The following is a 23,207-nucleotide window of genomic DNA, read 5'->3' as shown; positions in this document are numbered from 1 at the left end:
ACGCTCCTCAACCTAACCTGACCACTGTGTCTACACTCCTCAACATTACCTGGACACTGCGTCTACGCTCCCCAACCTTACCTGGACACTGCGTCTACGCTCCCCAACCTTACCTGGACACTGAGTCTACGCTCCTCAACCTTACCTGACCACTGCATCTACGCTCCTCAACATTACCTGAACACTGCGTCTACACTCCTCAACATTACCTGAACACTGCGTCTACACTCCTCAACATTACCTGAACACTGCGTCTACACTCCTCAACATTACCTGAACACTGCGTCTACGCTCCTCAACATTACCTGGACACTGCGTCAACGCTCCTCAACCTTACCTAACCACTGCGTCTACGCTCCTCAACATTACCTGGACACTGCGTCTACGCTCCTCAACCTTACCTAACCACTGGGTCTACGCTCCTCAACATTACCTGATCACTGCGTCTACTCTCCTCAACCTTACCTGGACACTGCGTCTACGCTCCTCAACATTACCTGAACACTGCATCTACGCTCCTCAACCCTACCTGACCACTGCGTCTACGCTCCCCAACGCTACCTGACCACTGCCTCTACTTTCCTCAACGTTACTTGACCACTGCGTCTACGCTCCTCAACATTACCTGAACACTGCGTCTACACTCCTCAATGTTACCCGACCACTGCGTCTACGCTTCTCAGCTTTGCCCGTTTCTTTAACGGCACATCTTGAACCCCAGTCTGCTTTGAAAGCTTTGCCTGGGAGTGACCTTGCTGATGCAGTATAACTACCATTAGCTAGATTCAGGTACAGTTACGACGGCGTATCAGTAGATACGCCGCCGTAACTCTGAATCTGCGCCGTTGTATATTTAAGCGTATGCTCAAACTGAGATAAGCTTTAATGTTGCTAAGATACGACCGGCGTAAGTCTCCTACGTCGTCGTATCTTAGCTGTCTATTTACGCTGGCTGCTAGGGGCGTGTACGCTGATTTACGCCGAGAATATGTAAATCGGCAGGATACGCCTAGTCACGAACGTACGCTCGCTCGTTGCATATAAGATACGCCGTTTACGTAAGGCGTTTTCAGGCGTAAAGATAAACCACCAAAAAGATGGCGCAGCCAATGTTAAGTATGGACGTCGGAACCGCCGTCGAATTTCACGTCGTTTGCGTAAGTCGATTCAGAATAGTGCTGGGCGTAGATTACGTTCACGTCGAAAGCATTGACTATTTGCGACGTGATTTGGAGCATGCGCACTGGGATACGTCCACGGCCGTTCGTTCGAAGCGTCATTTACGTGGGGTCACGATTAATTTACATAAAACACGCCCACCTCTTCCACATTTGAATTAGGCGGGCTTACGCCGGCGAATTTACGCTACGCCGCCGCAACTTACGGAGCAAGTGCTTTGTGAATACTGTTCTTGCCTCTCTGTTACGTCGGCGTAGCGCATATGAGATGCGCTACGCCGTTTTAAAGGTGAATCCGGGCCCTTGTGTCTTGTTGCTGTGCTCAGTCAGTCTTGCCATGGTGTATGACTTGTGACATGAAACTGTCTTCACAACCTCACCTTACTAGCAGAGTTTGGCTGTTCCTCACCCAGTTTTAAGTCTACTACACAGCTGTTTCTGTTAATGACCGTGTTTTCCACCTACATATGAAATTGATGATCATTAGCACCTGCTTGGAATAATTGGTTAAACCTTCCCCCTACTCTAATCCTACAAAATCCCTGACTTGGCGCGTGTGTACAAAGTGTGCCAGGAAAGGGCGGTCACGATTTTTTTTTTCTCATTTTGCTTTTTGTAAATTGATAAAAAAAATAAAGACACCTGCCTAAAACTTTTGCACAGAACTGTATATAACCAGCATTTTGTGATGCATCATTAGATGAACATTCTCACAGGTCCACCATCGTGGCGTGGCATGTTCCCCCAGCAGCGGCCCTCATCCGATCTCAGTATTACTACTGGGATCAGTGAGGAATAATGGGGCACTGTCTGAACTTTTCCTCCTTGTATCAGTCTATGGCCATAGTGACTGCGTCCTCTCATATCAGAGACATTGATGACATTGTTAAAGTTTAACGAGTGTCACCTCCAGTGTGTGGCATTCTTTTGCGTTTATTGATGAAGCGATCAATAGAGAACAATGGAGGAGAGTCTGATATCAGGTACGAGGAGTCTGGACCCCTTCCCCCCTCCCCTCTTCCATCCCATTCACTCTGGAGGGCTCTCACTGCCCCACTTGTTATAATGAGGCCTCTTGTCCCCCCCATTAAACTCTTCACTGTAAATGGTCCCTCCAGCCCCCTCCGTCTATATGTCCCCCATCATCCTGTGTGCGGCCTCCTCCTCCCAGCCTCAGGACCCCCGGAGGACGGATGAGAGTAAGAGAAGGATGTGGGGACAGTAATGACATTAGAGGAAGGAAACTCTCATCAGTGACTGTCTGTCCTCTGCCCGCAGACGGATCCGGCATCGCAAAATGACTTGTGCCCAACACAGGACCTTATAGAGGCTGAGATCCCCGAAGAGGGTAACACAGAGCCCTACGGGGGCCAAGATCCCCCCCAGAGGGTAACACAGAAGAGCCTATGGAGGTCAAGATCCCCCAGAGGGTAACACAGAGCCCTATAGAGGCCGAGATCCCCCCCCCCCCCCCCAGAGGATAATACAGAGCCCTACGGGGGCCAAGATCCCCCAGAGGGTAACACAGAGCCCTATAGAGGCTGAGATCCCCCCCCCAGAGGATAATACAGAGCCCTACGGGGGCCAAGATCCCCCCAGAGGGTAACACAGAGCCCTATAGAGGCTGAGATCCCCGAAGAGGGTAACACAGAGCCCTATAGAGGCCAAGATGCCCCCAGAGGGTAACACAGAGCCCTATAGAGGCTGAGATCCCCGAAGAGGGTAACACAGAGCCCTATAGAGGCTGAGATCCCCGAAGAGGGTAACACAGAGCCCTAAAGAGGCCAAGATGCCCCCAGAGGGTAACACAGAAGAGCCTATGAAGGTCAAGATCCCCCAGAGGGTAACACAGAGCCCTATAGAGGCTGAGATCCCCCCCCCCCCGCCAGAGGATAATACAGAGCCCTACGGGGGCCAAGATCCCCCCAGAGGGTAACACAGAGCCCTATAGAGGCTGAGATCCCCCCAAAGGGTAACACACAGCCCTATGGCAGACGAGATCTCCGGCAGAGGGCAACACAGAGCCCTATAGAGGACAAGATCCCCCCAGAGGGTAACATAGAGCCCTATGGCAGACAAGATCTCCCAGAGGGCAACACAGAGCCCTATAGAGGCCAAGATCCCCCCAGAGGATAACATAGAGCCCTATAGAGGCTGAGATCGACCCCAGAGGATAACACAGGGCCTAATGGAGGTCAAGATCTCCCCAGAGGATAAAACAGAGCCCTATGGAGGCTGAGATCTCCCCAGAGGGTAACACAGAGCCCTACGGGGGCCAAGATCCCCCCAGAGGGTAACATAGAGCCCTATGGGGGCCCAGATCCCCCCAGAGGGTAATACAGAGCCCTATGGGGGGCCAAGATCCCCCCAGAGGATTACGCAGAGCCCTATGGAGGCCAAGATCCCCCCAGAGGGTAACATAGAGCCCTATGGTGGCCGAGATCCCCCCCCAATGGGTGACACAAGAGCCCTTGTGGAGGCCAAAATCCCCCAGAGGATAACACAGAGCCCTATAGAGGCCGAGTAGGGGGCCACATTTCCAAACAGCCATTCAGGGACATCCCCCCCAACCCATCAACATGGAGAAAAGGTGCTTTGGGGTGGCACCCCCCCAGATCATTTGGGTCTGGTGTAGATTTCAAAATAAAAAAACGGCATGGGGCCCCCCCTCAAAATTTATACCAGACCCTTATCCAGGCATGCAGCCTGGCAGGCCAGGAAAGGGATGAGCAAGCACCCCCCCCACAAACCATACCAGGCAAGTCACATGCCCTTAACATGGGGGGGTGGCTGCTTCGCTCAGCCCCCTCACCCCAAAGCATCTTGTCCCCATGTTGATAGGGACAAGGGCCTCATCATCACAACCCTGGGCTGTGGTTGTGGGTGTCTGCGGGCAGGGGGCTAATCGGAATCTGCAAGCCAACTTTAACAAGGATGCCCCCAGATCCCACCCCCCATGTGAATGAGTGTTGGGTACCCATTCACCAAAGAAGTGTCAAAATGTAAAAAAAACACAGAGACAGTTTTTGACAATTCCTTTATTAAAAAAACGATTGAAAAAAAAAAAAACTATGCCCAATCAGGGTGCAGAATGCCCTGGGGAAGGAAAGGGAAAGGAGTGACGGTGTATTGTCCTAGAATGAGGGTGCCCAGGACCCGGGACAGACCTGCAAAATGCGGTACTGTCCCGGGCAATTTTCACAGACTATATGGGAGGCCAAGATTTCATATGGAGAGTAACAAGGGCACAGGAGAGAACAACCCACCTACAGGGTAACAGAGAGCCCCACAGAGGTTCTAGAAGGCCAACATCCCCCCAGAGGGTTACAGAGAGCTCTGGTGAGCATACAGGAACTGGGATACCCCCATAGGGTAACAGAGAGCCCCACAGGGGTTCTAGGAGGCCAACATTCCCCCGATGATAACAGAGAGTCCCAAAAGGGGTTCTAGGAGGCCAACATTCCCCCAGAGGATAAAAGAGAGCCCCACGGGGGTCTAGGAGGCCAACATTCCCCCAGAGGATAACAGAGAGCCCCACAAGGGGTTCTAGGAGGCCAACATTCCCCCAGAGGGTTACAGAGAGCTCCGGTGAGCATACAGGAACTGGGATACCCCCAGACAGTAACAGAGAGCCCCACAGAGGTTCTAGAAGGCCAACATTCTCCCTGAGGATAACAGAGAGCCCCACAAGGGGTTCTAGGAGGCCAACATTCCCCCAGAGGGTTACAGAGAGCCCCGGTGAGCATTCGAGATCCTGAGATACCCCCAGACGGTAATAGAGAGCACCATGGGGGTCTAGGAGGCCAACATTCCCCAGAGGGTTACAGAGAGCCCCGGTGAGCATTCAAGATCTGAGATACCCCTAGACGGTAACAGAGAGCCCCACAAGGGGTTCTAGGAGGCCAACATTCTCCAGAGAATAACAGAGAGCCCCACAGGGGTTCTAGGAAGCAACATTTTCCCAGAGAATAACAGAGAGCCCCACAGGGGTTCTAGGAGGCCAACATTTCCCCAGAGGGTTACAGAGAGCTCCGGTGAGCATACAGGAACTGGGATACCCCCAGACAGTAACAGAGAGCCCCACAGGGGTTCTAGGAGGCCAACATTCTCCCTGAGGATAACAGAGAGCCCCACAAGGGGTTCTAGGAGGCCAACATTCCCCAGAGGGTTACAGAGAGCTCCGGTGAGCATACAAGATCTGAGATACCCCCCGACGGTAACAGAGAGCCCCACGGGGGTCTAGGAGGCCAACATTCTCCCAGAGAATAACAGAGAGCCCCACAGGGGTTCTAGGAGGCCAACATTCCCCCAGAGGGTTACAGAGAGCCCCGGTGAGCATACAAGATCTGAGATACCCCCAGACGGTAACAGAGAGCCCCACGGGGGTCTAGGAGGCCAACATTCTCCTAGAGAATAACAGAGAGCTCCACAGGGTTTCTAGGAGGCCAACATTCCCCCAGAGGCTTACAGAGAGCCCCCGTGAGCATACAAGATCTGAGATACCCCCAGACGGTAACAGAGAGCCCCACGGGGGTCTAGGAGGCCAACATTCTCCTAGAGAATAACAGAGAGCTCCACAGGGGTTCTAGGAGGCCAACATTCCCCCAGAGGGTTACAGAGAGCCCCGGTGAGCATACAAGATCTGAGATACCCCCAGACAGTAACAGAGAGCCCCACGGGGGTCTAGGAGGCCAACATTCTCCTAGAGAATAACAGAGAGCTCCACAGGGGTTCTAGGAGGCCAACATTCCCTCAGAGGGTTACAGAGAGCACCCGTGAGCATACAAGATCTGAGATACCCCCAGACGGTAACAGAGAGCCCCATGGGGGTCTAGGAGGCCAACATTCTCCTAGAGAATAACAGAGAGCTCCACAGGGGTTCTAGGAGGCCAACATTCCCCCAGGGGGTTACAGAGAGCCCCGGTGAGCATTCAAGATCTGAGATACCCCCAGACGGTAACAGAGAGCCCCACAAGGGGTTCTAGGAGGCCAACATTCTCCCAGAGAATAACAGAGAGCCCCACAGGGGTTCTAGGAGGCCAACATTCTCCCAGAGAATAACAGAGAGCCCCACAGGGGTTCTAGGAGGCCAACATTTCCCCAGAGGGTTACAGAGAGCTCTGGTGAGCATACAGGAACTGGGATACCCCCAGACAGTAACAGAGAGCCCCACAGGGGTTCTAGGAGGCCAACATTCTCCCTGAGGATAACAGTGAGCCCCACAAGGGGTTCTAGGAGGCCAACATTCCCCCAGAGGGTTACAGAGAGCTCCGGTGAGCATACAAGATCTGAGATACCCCCCGACGGTAACAGAGAGCCCCACGGGGGTCTAGGAGGCCAACATTCTCCCAGAGAATAACAGAGAGCCCCACAGGGGTTCTAGGAGGCCAACATTCCCCCAGAGGGTTACAGAGAGCCCCGGTTAGCATACAAGATCTGAGATACCCCCAGACGGTAACAGAGAGCCCCACGGGGGTCTAGGAGGCCAACATTCTCCTAGAGAATACAGAGAGCTCCACAGGGTTTCTAGGAGGCCAACATTCCCCCAGAGGGTTACAGAGAGCCCCCGTGAGCATACAAGATCTGAGATACCCCCAGACAGTAACAGAGAGCCCCACGGGGGTCTAGGAGGCCAACATTCTCCTAGAGAATAACAGAGAGCTCCACAGGGGTTCTAGGAGGCCAACATTCCCCCAGAGGGTTACAGAGAGCCCCGGTGAGCATACAAGATCTGAGATACCCCCAGACAGTAACAGAGAGCCCCACGGGGGTCTAGAAGGCCAACATTCTCCTAGAGAATAACAGAGAGCCCCACAAGGGGTTCTAGGAGGCCAACATTCCCCCAGAGGTTACAGAGAGCACCCGTGAGGCATACAAGATCTGAGATACCCCCAGACGGTAACAGAAAGCCCCACAGAGGGCATAAATAAGAAAGTGTCCCCCTTGGGTTGATGTTACCCCCTGAGCGTCCTGTGTGCCCCATAGAGGGTTGTGGATGGATAGAGTCCATGTGGAGGCTGGCAGACCTCTCTCGGGTATGATTGTTAGGATGATATCTCTGGCATGTTTTGTGACGTATCCTCTGATCTGGATTGCTGCCACTTGGCTCCGGCGTGGAAGTTTTATTATCGTACAGATAGAGATGTGTATGTGGGGAGGGAGGACGGTGAATCTCACCTGTATGGGGAGACACCAACCCATACACTGTCTGCGTGCCAACTACCATCAGTGGGTGACTGATACCGAGACCAGGCACTGCAAGGCATTCCCCCGGAGAGGTGAGACAGACATCGATGGGAACAATCGGAGATAAGTGCAGCGTGGGAAGGACGCAGAGATACGGCTGTAAACAATCCAATTATATGATAAGTGAGACAACACAACACTTACCTCCATTACCACCTATGTACTAATCATAGAGGACCCACCATTACCAGGGGAGGGGGTGGCATTACATATATTACCTGATAACACCCCCCCCCCCCACAGGAGGAGCTTACACTCTAATGTCCCCCCGAGTCACACACTATTATTATACATTTATATAGCTCTGACATATACCACAGATCTCCAGTGATAGGATGGGGGGGGGGGTGTAGTATATATTATATATACAGAGAGAAGCATGCTCTCCAGTGATAGGAGGGGGGGGGGGGGGTGTAGTATATATTATATATACAGAGGGAAGCATGCTCTCCAGTGATGGGGGGGTGTAGTATATATTATATATACAGAGAGAAGCATGCTCTCCAGTGATGGGGGGGTGTAGTATATATTATATATACAGAGAGAAGCATGCTCTCCAGTGATAGGATGGGGGGATGTAGTATATATTATATATACAGAGGGAAGCATGCTCTCCAGTGATAGGATGGGGGGGGTGTAGTATATATTATATATACAGAGAGAAGCAATGCTCTCCAGTGATAGGATGGGGGGGGTGTAGTATATATTTATATTACAGAGGGAAGCATGCTCTCCAGTGATAGGATGGGGGGGGGGGGGGTGTAGTATATATTATATATACAGAGAGAAGCATGCTCTCAGTGATAGGATGGGGGGGGGGGTGTAGTATATATTATATATACAGAGGGAAGCATGCTCTCCAGTGATAGGATGGGGGTGTAGTATTATTATATATACAGAGAGAAGCATGCTCTCCAGTGATAGGATGGGGGGGTTTTAGTATATATTATATATACAGAGAGAAGCATGCTCTTCAGTGATAGGATGGGGGGTGTAGTATATATTATATATACAGAGGGAAGCATGCTCTCCAGTGATAGGATGGGGGGGTGTAGTATATATTATATATACAGAGAGAAGCATGCTCTCCAGTGATGGGGGGGATCGGAGGGAGGGGGGGGGGTGTAGTATATATTATATATACAGAGAGAAGCATGCTCTCCAGTGATAGGATGGGGGGTGTAGTATATATTATATATACAGAGGGAAGCATGCTCTCCAGTGATTGGATGGGGGGGTGTAGTATATATTATATATACAGAGGGAAGCATGCTCTCCAGTGATGGGGGGGGTGTAGTATATATTATATATACAGAGAGAAGCATGCTCTCCAGTGATAGGATGGGGGGGGGGGGTGTAGTATATATTATATATACAGAGAGAAGCATGCTCTTCAGTGATAGGATGGGGGGTGTAGTATATATTATATATACAGAGGGAAGCATGCTCTCCAGTGATAGGATGGGGGGGGGTGTAGTATATATTATATATACAGAGGGAAGCATGCTCTCCAGTGATAGGATGGGGGGGGGATGTGGTATATATTATATATACAGAGGGAAGCATGCTCTCCAGTGATAGGATGGGGGGGGGGGTGTAGTTATATATATTAATACAGAGGGAAGCATGCTCTCCAGTGATAGGATGGGGGGGGGGTTTGTTTATATTATATTTTACAGAGAGAAGCATGCTCTCCAGTGATAGGATGGGGGGGGTGTAGTATATATTATATATACAGAGAGAAGCATGCTCTTCAGTGATAGGAATGGGGGGTGTAGTATATATTATATATACAGAGGGAAGCATGCTCTCCAGTGATAGGATAGGGGGGTGTAGTATATATTATATATACAGAGGGAAGCATGCTCTCCAGTGACGGGGGGGGGTGTAGTATATATTTATATATACAGAGGGAAGCATGCTCTCTAGTGATAGGATGGGGGGGGTGTAGTATATATTATATATACAGAGAGAAGCATGCTCTCCAGTGATAGGTTGGGGGGGATGTAGTATATATTTTATATACAGAGAGAAGCATGCTCTCCAGTGATAGGATGGGGGATGTAGTATTATATTATATATACAGAGAGAAGCATGCTCTCCAGTGATAGGATGGGGGGGGTGTAGTATATATTATATATACAGAGGGAAGCATGCTCTCCAGTGATAGGATGGGGGGTGTAGTATATATATATATACAGAGAGAAGCATGCTCTCCAGTGATAGGATGGGGGGTGTAGTATATATTATATATACAGAGAGAAGCATGCTCTCCAGTGATGGGATGGGGGGGGGTGTGTAGTATATATTATTTATACAGAGGGAAGCATGCTCTCCAGTGATGGGAGGGGGGGGTGTAGTATATATTATATATACAGAGGGATGCATGCTCTCCTGTGATGGGATGGGGGGGGTGTAGTATTATTATATATACAGAGAGAAGCATGCTCTCAGTGATAGGATGGGGGGGGTGTAGTATATATTATATATACAGAGGAAGAATGCTCTCCAGTGATAGGATGGGGGTGTGTAGTATATATTATATATACAGAGGGAGCATGCTCTCCAGTGATGGGGGGGGGGGGTGTAGTATATATTATATATACAGAGAGAAGCATGCTCTCCAGTGACGGGGGGATCGGAGGGGGGGGGGGTAGTATCAGAGCAGAGGATGCTGCAGGAAGCAGTTACCATGGTGACGGGAGAAGGAGGGATGTGAGAGAAAGGACGGGAGTCTGGCAGGCAGGGAGGGAGGACAGAGAAGATCGGGAGACGGTAGCAGACGGGGCGGGCAGAATGTCGGAGTCGGGGGCCGGGGCAGCTCCGTCTATGACACCAGTTCCCTGCTGCAGTACTGTAATGGTAAGGAGGAGATGGCGGCGGCGGGCGGGAGGGGGGGATGGGGAGACAATGGGCCCTGTCAGGGTGGCACAGCCTGGTACCATCTGCAGGGTGGGGGGGGGATGCTATACATCTATAGGAGCCGGTTAACCCTTTCCAGCCCTATGAGCTCTCTAATTCTCCAGATTGCACCCTAGATGACGGCCTGTCGGGCCCCAGCGCCATGGACACCGACGACCGAATATCCAACCTGGAGCAGAGGCTGCAGCTCCAGGAGGACGAGATGCAGGTGCTGCGCGCCGCGCTGAGCGACGCGCTGAGGAGGCTGAGGGTCTGCGAGGACAGGGGCGACCCCCTGCGGGGGAGGCAAGGTGAGAGATCATCAATATCATTCCGTCCACCGGGGGGGGGGGGGGCGCTCTGCTTCACAGCCCCTCCCCCTCCAATCATCAGAATAACACTGACCACACCAACCAATCAGATTCCCCAATATGTTCTCCAACCCGCCCCACACAACTGACAGCTGGAACCTGATTGGTGCACAAGTGTCATGTGTGTCCAATCCCACATGGGCATCGGGGGGGGGGAGGAGCCAGCACTGAGACGGGAAAGAACAAAGAAGCCCCACCCACCACCACATGGCCTCTCTTACAATAACAACACAGAGGGCAGGGCATGCTGGGACTTGTAGTTCTGGAAATCTCTGCGAGTAAAAAGGAGGACCAGAAAACATCTCACACCCGATGTGACCATAGTGCCCACTGTCACACACTCCTCTCCTGTACATAGTGCCCACTGTCACACCCTCCACACTCCTCTCCTGTACATAGTGCCCACTGTCACACCCTCCACACTCCTCTCTGTACATAGTGCCCATGTCATACCCTCCACACTCCTCTCCTGTACATAGTGCCCACTGTCACACCCTCCACACTCCTCTCCTGTACATACTGCCCCATCATACCCTCCACACTCCTCTCCTGTACATACCGCCCACTGTCATACCCTCCACATCCTCTCTATACATACTGCCCCATCATACCCTCCACACTCCTCTCCTGTACATAGTGCCCACTGTCACACCCTCCACACTCCTCTCCTGTACATACTGCTCCCATCATACCCACCACACTCCTCTCCTGTACATACTGCTCCCATCATACCCACCACACTCCTCTCCTGTACATACCGCCCACTGTCATACCCTCCACACTCCTCTCCTGTACATACTGCTCACTGTCATACCCCCCACACTCCTCTCCTGTACATACTGCCCACTGTCACCCCCCCACACTCCTCTCCTGTACATACCGCCCACTGTCATATCCTCCACACTCCTCTCCTGTACATAGTGCCCACTGTCATACCCTCCACACTCCTCTCCTGTACATAGTGCCCACTGTCATATCCTCCACACTCCTCTCCTATACATAGTGCTCACTGTCACACCCTCCACACTCCTCTCCTGTACATAGTGCTCACTGTCACACCCTCCACACTCCTCTCCTGTACATACCGCCCACTGTCACACCCCCACATCCTCTCCTGTACATAGTGCCCACTGTCACACCCTCCACACTCCTCTCCTGTACATACGCCCACTGTCATACCCTCCACACTCCTCTCCTGTACATACCGCTCACTGTCATATCCCCCACACTCCTCTCCTGTACATACCGCCCACTGTCATACCTTCCACACTCCTCTCCTGTACATACTGCCCACTGTCATACCCTTCACACTCCTCTCCTGTACATAGTGCCCACTGTCATACCCTCCACACTCCTCTCCTGTACATAGTGCCCACTGTCATACCCTCCACACTCCTCTCCTGTACATACTGCTCACTGTCATACCCCCCACACTCCTCTCCTGTACATACCGCCCACTGTCATATCCTCCACACTCCTCTCCTGTACATAGTGCCCACTGTCACACCCTCCACACTCCTCTCCTGTACATACCGCCCACTGTCATACCCTCCACACTCCTCTCCTGTACATACGGCTCACTGTCACACCCTCCACACTCCTCTCCTGTACATAGTGCCCACTGTCACACCCTCCACACTCCTCTCCTGTACATACCGCCCACTGTCATACCCCCCCACACTCCTCTCCTGTACATACCGCTCACTGTCATATCCTCCACACTTCTCTCCTGTACATACCGCCCACTGTCATACCCCCCACACTCCTCTCCTGTACATAGTGCCCACTGTCATACCCTCCACACTCCTCTCCTGTACATACCGCTCACTGTCACACCCTCCACACTCCTCTCCTGTACATACCGCCCACTGTCATATCCTCCACACTCCTCTCCTGTACATACTGCCCACTGTCATACCCCCACACTCCTCTCCTGTACATAGTGCTCACTGTCATACCCTCCACACTCCTCTCCTGTACATACCGCCCACTGTCATATCCTCCACACTCCTCTCCTGTACATAGTGCTCACTGTCACACCCCCCACACTCCTCTCCTGTACATACTGCTCCCATCATACCCACCACACTCCTCTCCTGTACATACTGCTCCCATCATACCCACCACACTCCTCTCCTGTACATACCGCTCACTGTCATATCCTCCACACTCTCTCTGTACATACTGCCCAATGTCATACCCTCCACACTCCTCTCCTGTACATACCGCCCACTGTCATACCCTCCACACTCCTCTCCTGTACATACTGCTCCCATCATACCCACCACACTCCTCTCCAGTACATACCGCCCACTGTCACACCCACCACACTCCTCTCCTGTACATACCGCCCACTGTCACACCCCCACACTCCTCTCCTGTACATACCGCCCGCTGTCACACCCCCACACTCCTCTCCTGTACATAGTGCTCACTGTCACACCCTCCACACTCCTCTCCTGTACATACCGCCCACTGTCACACCCTCCACACTCCTCTCCTGTACATACCGCCCACTGTCATACCCTCCACACTCCTCTCCTGTACATACCGCTCACTGTCATACCCTCCACACTCCTCTCCTGTACATACCGCCCACTGTCACACCCTCCACACTCCTCTCCTGTACATACCGCCCACTGTCACACCCTCCACACTCCTCTCCTGTACATAGTGCCCACTGTCACACCCTCCACACTCCTCTCCTGTACATACCGCCCACTGTCATACCCTCCACACTCCTCTCCTGTACATACCGCCCACTGTCACACCCTCCACACTCCTCTCCTGTACATAGTGCCCACTGTCACACCCTCCACACTCCTCTCCTGTACATACCGCCCACTGTCATACCCTCCACACTCCTCTCCTGTACATAGTGCCCACTGTCATACCCTCCACACTCCTCTCCTGTACATACCGCTCACTGTCACACCCTCCACACTCCTCTCCTGTACATACCGCCCACTGTCATATCCTCCACACTCCTCTCTGTACATACTGCCCACTGTCATACCCTCCACACTCCTCTCCTGTACATACCGCCCACTGTCATACCCTCCACACTCCTCTCCTGTACATAGTGCTCACTGTCATACCCTCCACACTCCTCTCCTGTACATAGTGCTCACTGTCACACCCCCCACACTCCTCTCCTGTACATACTGCTCCCATCATACCCACCACACTCCTCTCCTGTACATACTGCTCCCATCATACCCACCACACTCCTCTCCTGTACATACCGCCCACTGTCATACCCTCCACACTCCTCTCCTGTACATACTGCTCCCATCATACCCACCACACTCCTCTCCTGTACATACCGCCCACTGTCACACCCACCACACTCCTCTCCTGTACATACTGCCCACTGTCACACCCCCCACACTCCTCTCCTGTACATACCGCCCACTGTCATCCCCCCCACACTCCTCTCCTGTACATACCACCCACTGTCACCCCCCCACACTCCTCTCCTGTACATACAGCTCACTGTCACACCCTCCACACTCCTCTCCTGTACATACCGCTCACTGTCATACCCCCCACACTCCTCTCCTGTACATAGTGCTCACTGTCATACCCCCCACACTCCTCTCCTGTACATAGCGCTCACTGTCATACCCCCCACACTCCTCTCCTGTACATAGTGCTCACTGTCACCCCCCCACACTCCTCTCCTTTACATACTGCTCACTGTCATACCCTCCACACTCCTCTCCTCTCCTGTACATACTGCCCACCAGGGCCGGACTGGGAATAAAAACCAGCCCTGGAAATAATTTCATACCAGCCCCATAGCATTATTATACCAGCCCAACATCATAACATCATGTGCTTTGCCGGCGGTATAGCTGCGGTGCCCATTCATTTCAATGTGCAGGAGTGTGAGGAGCGGCTCTTTCAGGGCGCTTTGCAGACACTATCTTTAGCGTTATAGCGCCTGCAAAGGGTCTCAGTGTGAAAGGGGTCGAATTCTGATATAAAGGGGGGCACTGGTGACCCCACTTATATCAGAGTCCCCTTTACATCAGAGTGCCCCCTTGCACTGTAAGGTTGAATCCTGCAGACTATGATGTAAAGGGGAACTCTGGGAATGTGGGGAGGACTCTGGTGACCAGAGACCACCTTCCGCAGAAAGTGAACACTAAGGTAAGGGGGTTTACTGATATATGGGGGAAACCTTTAGATCAGTGCCCCCTTACAATATTGTATTGACCCACGACCTCCCCCCTCCCCCCCCTCTGACTTGCCTGGCGGTGCCGTCACTGACCTCCTCTCAGGTGCACTGTGCGGGGCTCAGTCACTCGGCTCCAGCTTAGTGGCTCTCGTTTTTATCCCATAATTTCCTCTCCACAGTCCATACATGTCTGGTTCTCCCATCCTGGCAGCACTCCCACTCTCGACTCCTCTCCGGACCTGATATAAGACAAGAAAAGGTCAGAGGCTGCGGATGGTACAGGGGAAATCAAAAGCTGCGGAGGGGGAGACAGGAGGTCCCAGGCTGTGGAGGGGGGGACAGAAGGTCAGAGGCTGCAGAGATCAGAGGCTGCGGAGGGGGGGACAGGAGGTCAGAGGCTGCGGATGGTACAGGGGAGGTCAGAGGCTGCAGGGGGGGGACAGGAGGTCAGAGGCGGCGGAGATTAGAGGCTGCGGATGGTACAGAAGAAATCAAAGCTGCGGAGGGGGGGGGAGACAGGAGGTCCCAGGCTGCGGGGGGGGACAGGAGGTCAGAGGCTGCGGAGATCAGAGGCTGCGGATGGTACAGGGGAGGTCAGAGGCTGCGGAGGGGGGGACAGGAGGTCAGAGGCTGCGGATGGTACATGGAGGTCAGAGGCTGCGGAGGGGGGAACAGGAGGTCAGAGGCTGCGGATGGTACATGGGGGGTCGGAGGCTGCGGAGGGGGGGGACAGGAGGTCAGAGGCTGCGGATGGTACAGGGGAGGCCAGAGGCTGCAGGGGGGGGCAGGAGGTCAGAGGCTGCAGAGATTAGAGGCTGCGGATGGTACAGGGGAGGCCAGAGGCTGCAGATGGTACAGGGGAGGCCAGAGGCTGCAGGGGGGGGGGACAGGAGGTCAGAGGCTGCAGAGGGGGACAGGAGGTCAGAGGCTGCGGAGGGGAAGGGACAGGAGGTCAGAGGGTACAGGGGGGGGTCAGAGGCTGCGGAGGGGGGGACAGGAGGTCAGAGGCTGTGAACGGGGGAACAGGAGGTCAGAAGCCGCCGAGGGGGAGCAGGAGGTCAGAGGCTGCAGAGGGGGAGCAGGAGGTCAGAGGCTGTGGGGAGGGGACAGGTCAGAGGCTGCGGAGGAGGGGACAGGTCAGAGGCTGCAGGGGGGGCAGGAGGTCAGAGGCTGCAGGGGGGGACAGGAGGTCAGGGGCTGCGGGGGGGGACAGGAGGTCAGAGGCTGCAGAGGGGGAACAGGAGGCCAGAGGCTGTGGGGAGGGGACAGGTCAGAGGCTGCAGAGGGGGGACAGGAGGTCAGAGGCTGTGGGGGGGGGGAACAGGAGTTCAGATGCTGCCTGCAGGGAGGGGATGTAGGAAGAGGCACAGCACACGCAAGACCTCACCTCAGTGTGCAGCACGCATTTTAAAAATGCCGCCGCTCGGCGCCGTCGTGTCACTGCGCATGCGCCCGCCTTTCCGAAACTTGCCGAGCGTGTACGGGCTTTCCCGAGCACGGCTAGCTTCGGAACTGCGCTGGGACGCTGGCGCATGCGCAGTTGAATGTCGGCCAGCCCGGCTGCAGCAATATTTCTTTCAGGCACCGCTGCTCTCACAGCGGCCTCCAGGAGCAGCCAGGCAGCCGGCCCACCGGGATTTTTCCCGGTGTCCCGGTGGGCCAGTCAGGCTCTGCTGCCCACTGTCATACCCTCCACACTCCTCTCCTGTACATAGTGCTCACTGCCATACCCCCACACTCCTCTCCTGAACATACGCCCACTGTCATACCCCCACACTCTCCTGTACATACCGCCCACTGTCATACCTCCACACTCCTCTCCTGTACATAGTGCTCACTGTCATACCCTCCACACTCCTCTCCTGTACATACCGCCCACTGTCATACCCTCCACACTCCTCTCCTGTACATAGTGCTCACTGTCATACCCTCCACATCCTTCCTGTACATACCGCTCACTGTCACACCCTCCACACTCCTCTCCTGTACATACCGCCACTGTCATCCCTCCACACTCCTCTCCTGTACATAGTGCTCACTGTCATACCCTCCACACTCCTCTCCTGTACATACCGCCCACTGTCATACCCTCCACACTCCTCTCCTGTACATACCGCTCACTGTCATACCCTCCACACTCCTCTCCTGTACATACCGCCACTGTCATACCCTCCACACTCCTCTCCTGTACATACCCCCCACTGTCATACCCTCCACACTCCTCTCCTGTACATACCACTCACTGTCATACCCTCCACACTCCTCTCCTGTACATACCGCCCACTGTCATACCCTCCACACTCCTCTCCTGTACATACCGCCCACTGTCACCTCCACACTCCTCTCCTGTACATACCGCCCACTGTCATACCTCCACACTCCTCTCCTGTACATACCGCCCACTGTCATATCCTCCACACTCCTCTCCTGTACATACCGCACTGTCATACCCTCCACACTCCTCTCCTGTACATACCGCTCACTGTCATACCCCCACACTCCTCTCCTGTACATACTGCCCACTGTCATACCCTCCACACTCCTCTCCTGTACATACCGCTCACTGTCACACCCTCCACACTCCTCTCCTGTACATACCGCCCACTGTCATACCCTCCACACTCCTCTCCTGTACATAGTGCCACTGTCATACCCTCCACACTCCTCTCCTGTACATACCGCCACTGTCATACCTCCACACTCCTCTCCTGTACATACCGCTCACTGTCATACCCTCCACACTCCTCTCCTGTACATACCGCCCACTGTCATACCCTCCACACTCCTCTCCTGTACATACCGCCCACTGTCATACCCCCACACTCCTCTCCTGTACATACCACTCACTGTCATACCCTCCACACTCCTCTCCTGTACATACCGCCCACTGTCATACCCTCCACACTCCTCTCCTGTACATACCGCCACTGTCATATCCCCCACACTCCTCTCCTGTACATACCGCCCACTGTCACACCCTCCACACTCCTCTCCTGTACATACCGCCACTGTCATACCTCCACACTCCTCTCCTGTACATACCGCCCACTGTCTATCCTCCACACTCCTCTCCTGTACATACGCCACTGTCATATCCTCCACACTCCTCTCTGTACATACTCACTGTCATACCCTCCACACTCCTCTGCTGTTCATACCGCCCACTGTCATATCCTCCACACTCCTCTCCTGTACAACCGCCCACCGTCATAACCCTCCACACTCCTCTCCTGTACATACCGCCCACTGTCATATCCCCCACACTCCTCTCTGTACATACTGCCCCACTGTCATATCCCCCACACTCCTCTCCTGTACATACTGCTCACTGTCATATCCTCCACACTCCTCTCCTGTACATAGTGTTCACTGTCATATCCTCCACACTCCTCTCCTGTACATACTGCTCACTGTCACCCCCCCCCCACACTCCTCTCCTGTACATACTGCCCACTGTCATACCCTCCACACTCCTCTCCTGTACATACCGCCCACTGTCATACCCTCCACACTCCTCTCCTGTACATACCGCCCACTGTCATACCCTCCACACTCCTCTCCTGTACATACCGCCCACTGTCATACCCTCCACACTCCTCTCCTGTACATACCGCCCACTGTCATACCCTCCACACTCCTCTCCTGTACATAGTGCTCACTGTCATACCCTCCACACTCCTCTCCTGTACATACCGCTCACTGTCATACCCCCCCACACTCCTCTCCTGTACATACCGCCCACTGTCATACCCCCCACACTCCTCTCCTGTACATACCGCTCACTGTCACACCCTCCACACTCCTCTCCTGTACATACCGCCCACCTGTCATACCCTCCACACTCCTCTCCTGTACATAGTGCTCACTGTCATACCCTCCACACTCCTCTCCTGTACATACCGCCCACTGTCATACCCTCCACACTCCTCTCCTGTACATACCGCTCACTGTCATACCCTCCACACTCCTCTCCTGTACATACCGCCCACTGTCATACCCTCCACACTCCTCTCCTGTACATACCCCCCACTGTCATACCCTCCACACTCCTCTCCTGTACATACCACTCACTGTCATACCCTCCACACTCCTCTCCTGTACATACCGCCCACTGTCATACCTCCACACTCCTCTCCTGTACATACCGCCCACTGTCACACCCTCCACACTCCTCTCCTGTACATACCGCCCACTGTCATACCTCCACACTCCTCTCCTGTACATACCGCCCACTGTCATATCCTCCACACTCCTCTCCTGTACATACCGCTCACTGTCATACCCTCCACACTCCTCTGCTGTTCATACCGCCCACTGTCATATCCTCCACACTCCTCTCCTGTACATACCGCCCACTGTCATATCCTCCACACTCCTCTCCTGTACATAGCGCCCACTGTCATATCCTCCACACTCCTCTCCTGTACATACCGCCCACCGTCATACCCTCCACACTCCTCTCCTGTACATACCGCCCACTGTCATATCCCCCACACTCCTCTCCTGTACATACTGCCCACTGTCATATCCCCCACACTCCTCTCCTGTACATACTGCTCACTGTCATATCCTCCACACTCCTCTCCTGTACATAGTGCTCACTGTCATATCCTCCACACTCCTCTCCTGTACATACTGCTCACTGTCCCCCCCCCCCACACTCCTCTCCTGTACATACTGCCCACTGTCATACCCTCCACACTCCTCTCCTGTACATACCGCCCACTGTCATACCCTCCACACTCCTCTCCTGTACATACCGCCCACTGTCATACCCTCCACACTCCTCTCCTGTACATACCGCTTACTGTCATAACCTCCGCACTCCTCTCCTGTACATACCACTCACTGTCATATCCTCCACACTCCTCTCCTGTACATAGTGCCCACTGTAATACCCTCCACACTCCTCTCCTGTACATACCGCCCACTGTCACACCCCCCACACTCCTCTCCTGTACATACCGCCCACTGTCACACCCTCCACACTCCTCTCCTGTACATACCGCTCACTGTCATACCCTCCACACTCCTCTCCTGTACATACCGCTCACTGTCATACCCTCCACACTCCTCTCCTGTACATACCGCCCACTGTCATACCCTCCACACTCCTCTCCTGTACAAACCACTCACTGTCATATCCTCCACACTCCTCTCCTGTACAAACCACTCACTGTCATATCCTCCACACTCCTCTCCTGTACATACCGCCCACTGTCATACCCTCCACACTCCTCTCCTGTACATACTGCTCACTGTCATACCCCCCACACTCCTCTCCTGTACATACTGCTCACTGTCATACCCTCCACACTCCTCTCCTGTACATAGTGCTCACTGTCATACCCTCCACACTCCTCTCCTGTACATACCGCCCACTGTCATACCCTCCACACTCCTCTCCTGTACATACCGCCCACTGTCACACCCCCCACACTCCTCTCCTGTACATACCCCCCACTGTCATACCCTCCACACTCCTCTCCTGTACATACGGCTCACTGTCATACCCTCCACACTCCTCTCCTGTACATAGCGCTCACTGTCATACCCTCCACACTCCTCTCCTGTACATAGTGCCCACTGTAATACCCTCCACACTCCTCTCCTGTACATACCGCCCACTGTCACACCCCCCACACTCCTCTCCTGTACATACCGCCCACTGTCACACCCTCCACACTCCTCTCCTGTACATACCGCTCACTGTCATACCCTCCACACTCCTCTCCTGTACATACCGCTCACTGTCATACCCTCCACACTCCTCTCCTGTACATACCGCCCACTGTCATACCCTCCACACTCCTCTCCTGTACAAACCACTCACTGTCATATCCTCCACACTCCTCTCCTGTACAAACCACTCACTGTCATATCCTCCACACTCCTCTCCTGTACATACCGCCCACTGTCATACCCTACACACTCCTCTCCTGTACATACTGCTCACTGTCATACCCCCCACACTCCTCTCCTGTACATACTGCTCACTGTCATACCCTCCACACTCCTCTCCTGTACATAGTGCTCACTGTCATACCCTCCACACTCCTCTCCTGTACATACCGCCCACCTGTCATACCCTCCACACTCCTCTCCTGTACATACCGCCCACTGTCACACCCCCCACACTCCTCTCCTGTACATACCCCCCACTGTCATACCCTCCACACTCCTCTCCTGTACATACGGCTCACTGTCATACCCTCCACACTCCTCTCCTGTACATAGCGCTCACTGTCATACCCTCCACACTCCTCTCCTGTACATACTGCCCACTGTCATACCCTCCACACTCCTCTCCTATACATAGTGCCCACTGTCATACCCCCCACACTCCTCTCCTGTACATACTGCCCACTGTCATATCCTCCACACTCCTCTCCTGTACATACCGCCCACTGTCATACCCTCCACACTCCTCTCCTGTACATACGCCCACTGTCAACCCTCCACACTTCTCTCCTGTACATACCGCCCACTGTCATACCCTCCACACTCCTCTCCTGTACATACCGCCCACTGTCATACCCTCCACACTCCTCTCCTGTACATACCGCCCACTGTCACACCCCCCACACTCCTCTCCTGTACATACCCCCCACTGTCATACCCTCCACACTCCTCTCCTGTACATACGGCTCACTGTCATACCCTCCACACTCCTCTCCTGTACATACCGCCCACTGTCATACCCTCCACACTCCTCTCCTGTACATACTGCCCACTGTCATACCCTCCACACTCCTCTCCTATACATAGTGCCCACTGTCATACCCCCCACACTCCTCTCCTGTACATACTGCCCACTGTCATATCCTCCACACTCCTCTCCTGTACATACCGCCCACTGTCATACCCTCCACACTCCTCTCCTGTACATACCGCCCACTGTCATACCCTCCACACTTCTCTCCTGTACATACCGCCCACTGTCATACCCTCCACACTCCTCTCCTGTACATACCGCCCACTGTCATACCCTCCACACTCCTCTCCTGTACATACTGCCCACTGTCATATCCTCCACACTCCTCTCCTGTACATACCGCCCACTGTCATACCCTCCACACTCCTCTCCTGTACATACCGCCCACTGTCATACCCTCCACACTCCTCTCCTGTACATACCGCTCACTGTCATAACCTCCACACTCCTCTCCTGTACATACCGCCCACTGTCATACCCTCCACACTCCTCTCCTGTACATACCGCTCACTGTCATACCCTCCACACTCCTCTCCTGTACATACCGCCCACTGTCATACAGTCAGGCAGCTGTAGGGGAGAAGAAGCCTTGCACAGTCACAGGGGAGGCTTAGAAGGATTAGAAGTCCCTATAGAGAAAACCCAGAGTTCTGATTGGACCGTTCCAGGACCCAGCGCACTGTGCTGGTGATCTATAAAGTTGGGTGGATCCTCACACACAGCACAGCATGATCTGCTGCAGGGCCGGCACTACCACTAGGCAAACTAGGCAGCCTCCAAGGGCGCAAAATCTGATACAATGTGTCCTTTAAGGGGCCCATGAATATGGTACAATTTCTCTTTTTAGGGGTCCGTGAATCTGATACAATGTGTCTTTTTAGGGGCCCATGAATCTGATACAATGTGTCTTTTCAGGGGCCCAGAAATCTGATACAATGTGTCCTTTTAGGGGCCCATGAATCTGATACAATGTGTCTTTTCAGGGGCCCAGAAATCTGATACAATGTGTCTTTTTAGGGGCCCATGAATCTGATACAATGTGTCTTTTCAGGGGGCCCAGAAATCTGATACAATGTGTCTTTTCAGGGGGCCCAGAAATCTGATACAATGTGTCTTTTCGGGGGCCCAGAAATCTGATACAGAGTGTCTTTTCAGGGGCCCATGAATCTGATACAATGTGTCTTTTTAGGGGCCCATGAATCGGATACAATGTCTCTTTTAGGGGCCCATGAATCTGATACAATGTCTCTTTTTAGGGGCACATGAATCTGATACAATGTCTCTTTTTAGGGGCCCATGAATATGGTACAATTTCTCTTTTTAAGGGTCCGTGAATCCGATACAATGTGTCTTTTCGGGGCCCAGAAATCTGATACAATGTGTCTTTTTGGGGCCCAGAAATCTGATACAATGTGTCTTTTCAGGGGCCCAGGAATCTGATACAATGTGTCTTTTCAGGGGCCCAGAAATCTGATACAATGTGTCCTTTTAGGGGTCCATGAATCTGATACAATGTGTCTTTTCGGGGCCCAGAAATCTGATACAATGTGTCTTTTAGGGGGCCAGAAATCTGATACAATGTGTCTTTTCAGGGGCCCAGAAATCTGATACAA

General features: G+C 53.4%; 1 protein-coding gene across 1 annotated transcript in view; it reads left to right on the top strand.

Moving 5' to 3' along the window:
• Positions 1–10,143: 10,143 nt before the first annotated feature.
• EML2 (EMAP like 2) overlaps positions 10,144–23,207 on the top strand; it is a gene marked incomplete in the record, with an annotated part of 45,183 nt that continues 32,119 nt past the window's right edge. The window contains 2 exon segments of the mRNA XM_040325073.1: positions 10,144–10,286; positions 10,451–10,636. Of these exon segments, the coding sequence (XP_040181007.1) occupies positions 10,489–10,636 (148 nt within the window).

The sequence above is a fragment of the Rana temporaria genome, chromosome 9, assembly GCF_905171775.1.
Source record: "Rana temporaria chromosome 9, aRanTem1.1, whole genome shotgun sequence".
NCBI lineage: Eukaryota > Metazoa > Chordata > Amphibia > Anura > Ranidae > Rana > Rana temporaria.
Note: the sequence above shows the minus strand (reverse complement) of the source record. Positions and strands in the feature narration are given on the sequence as shown.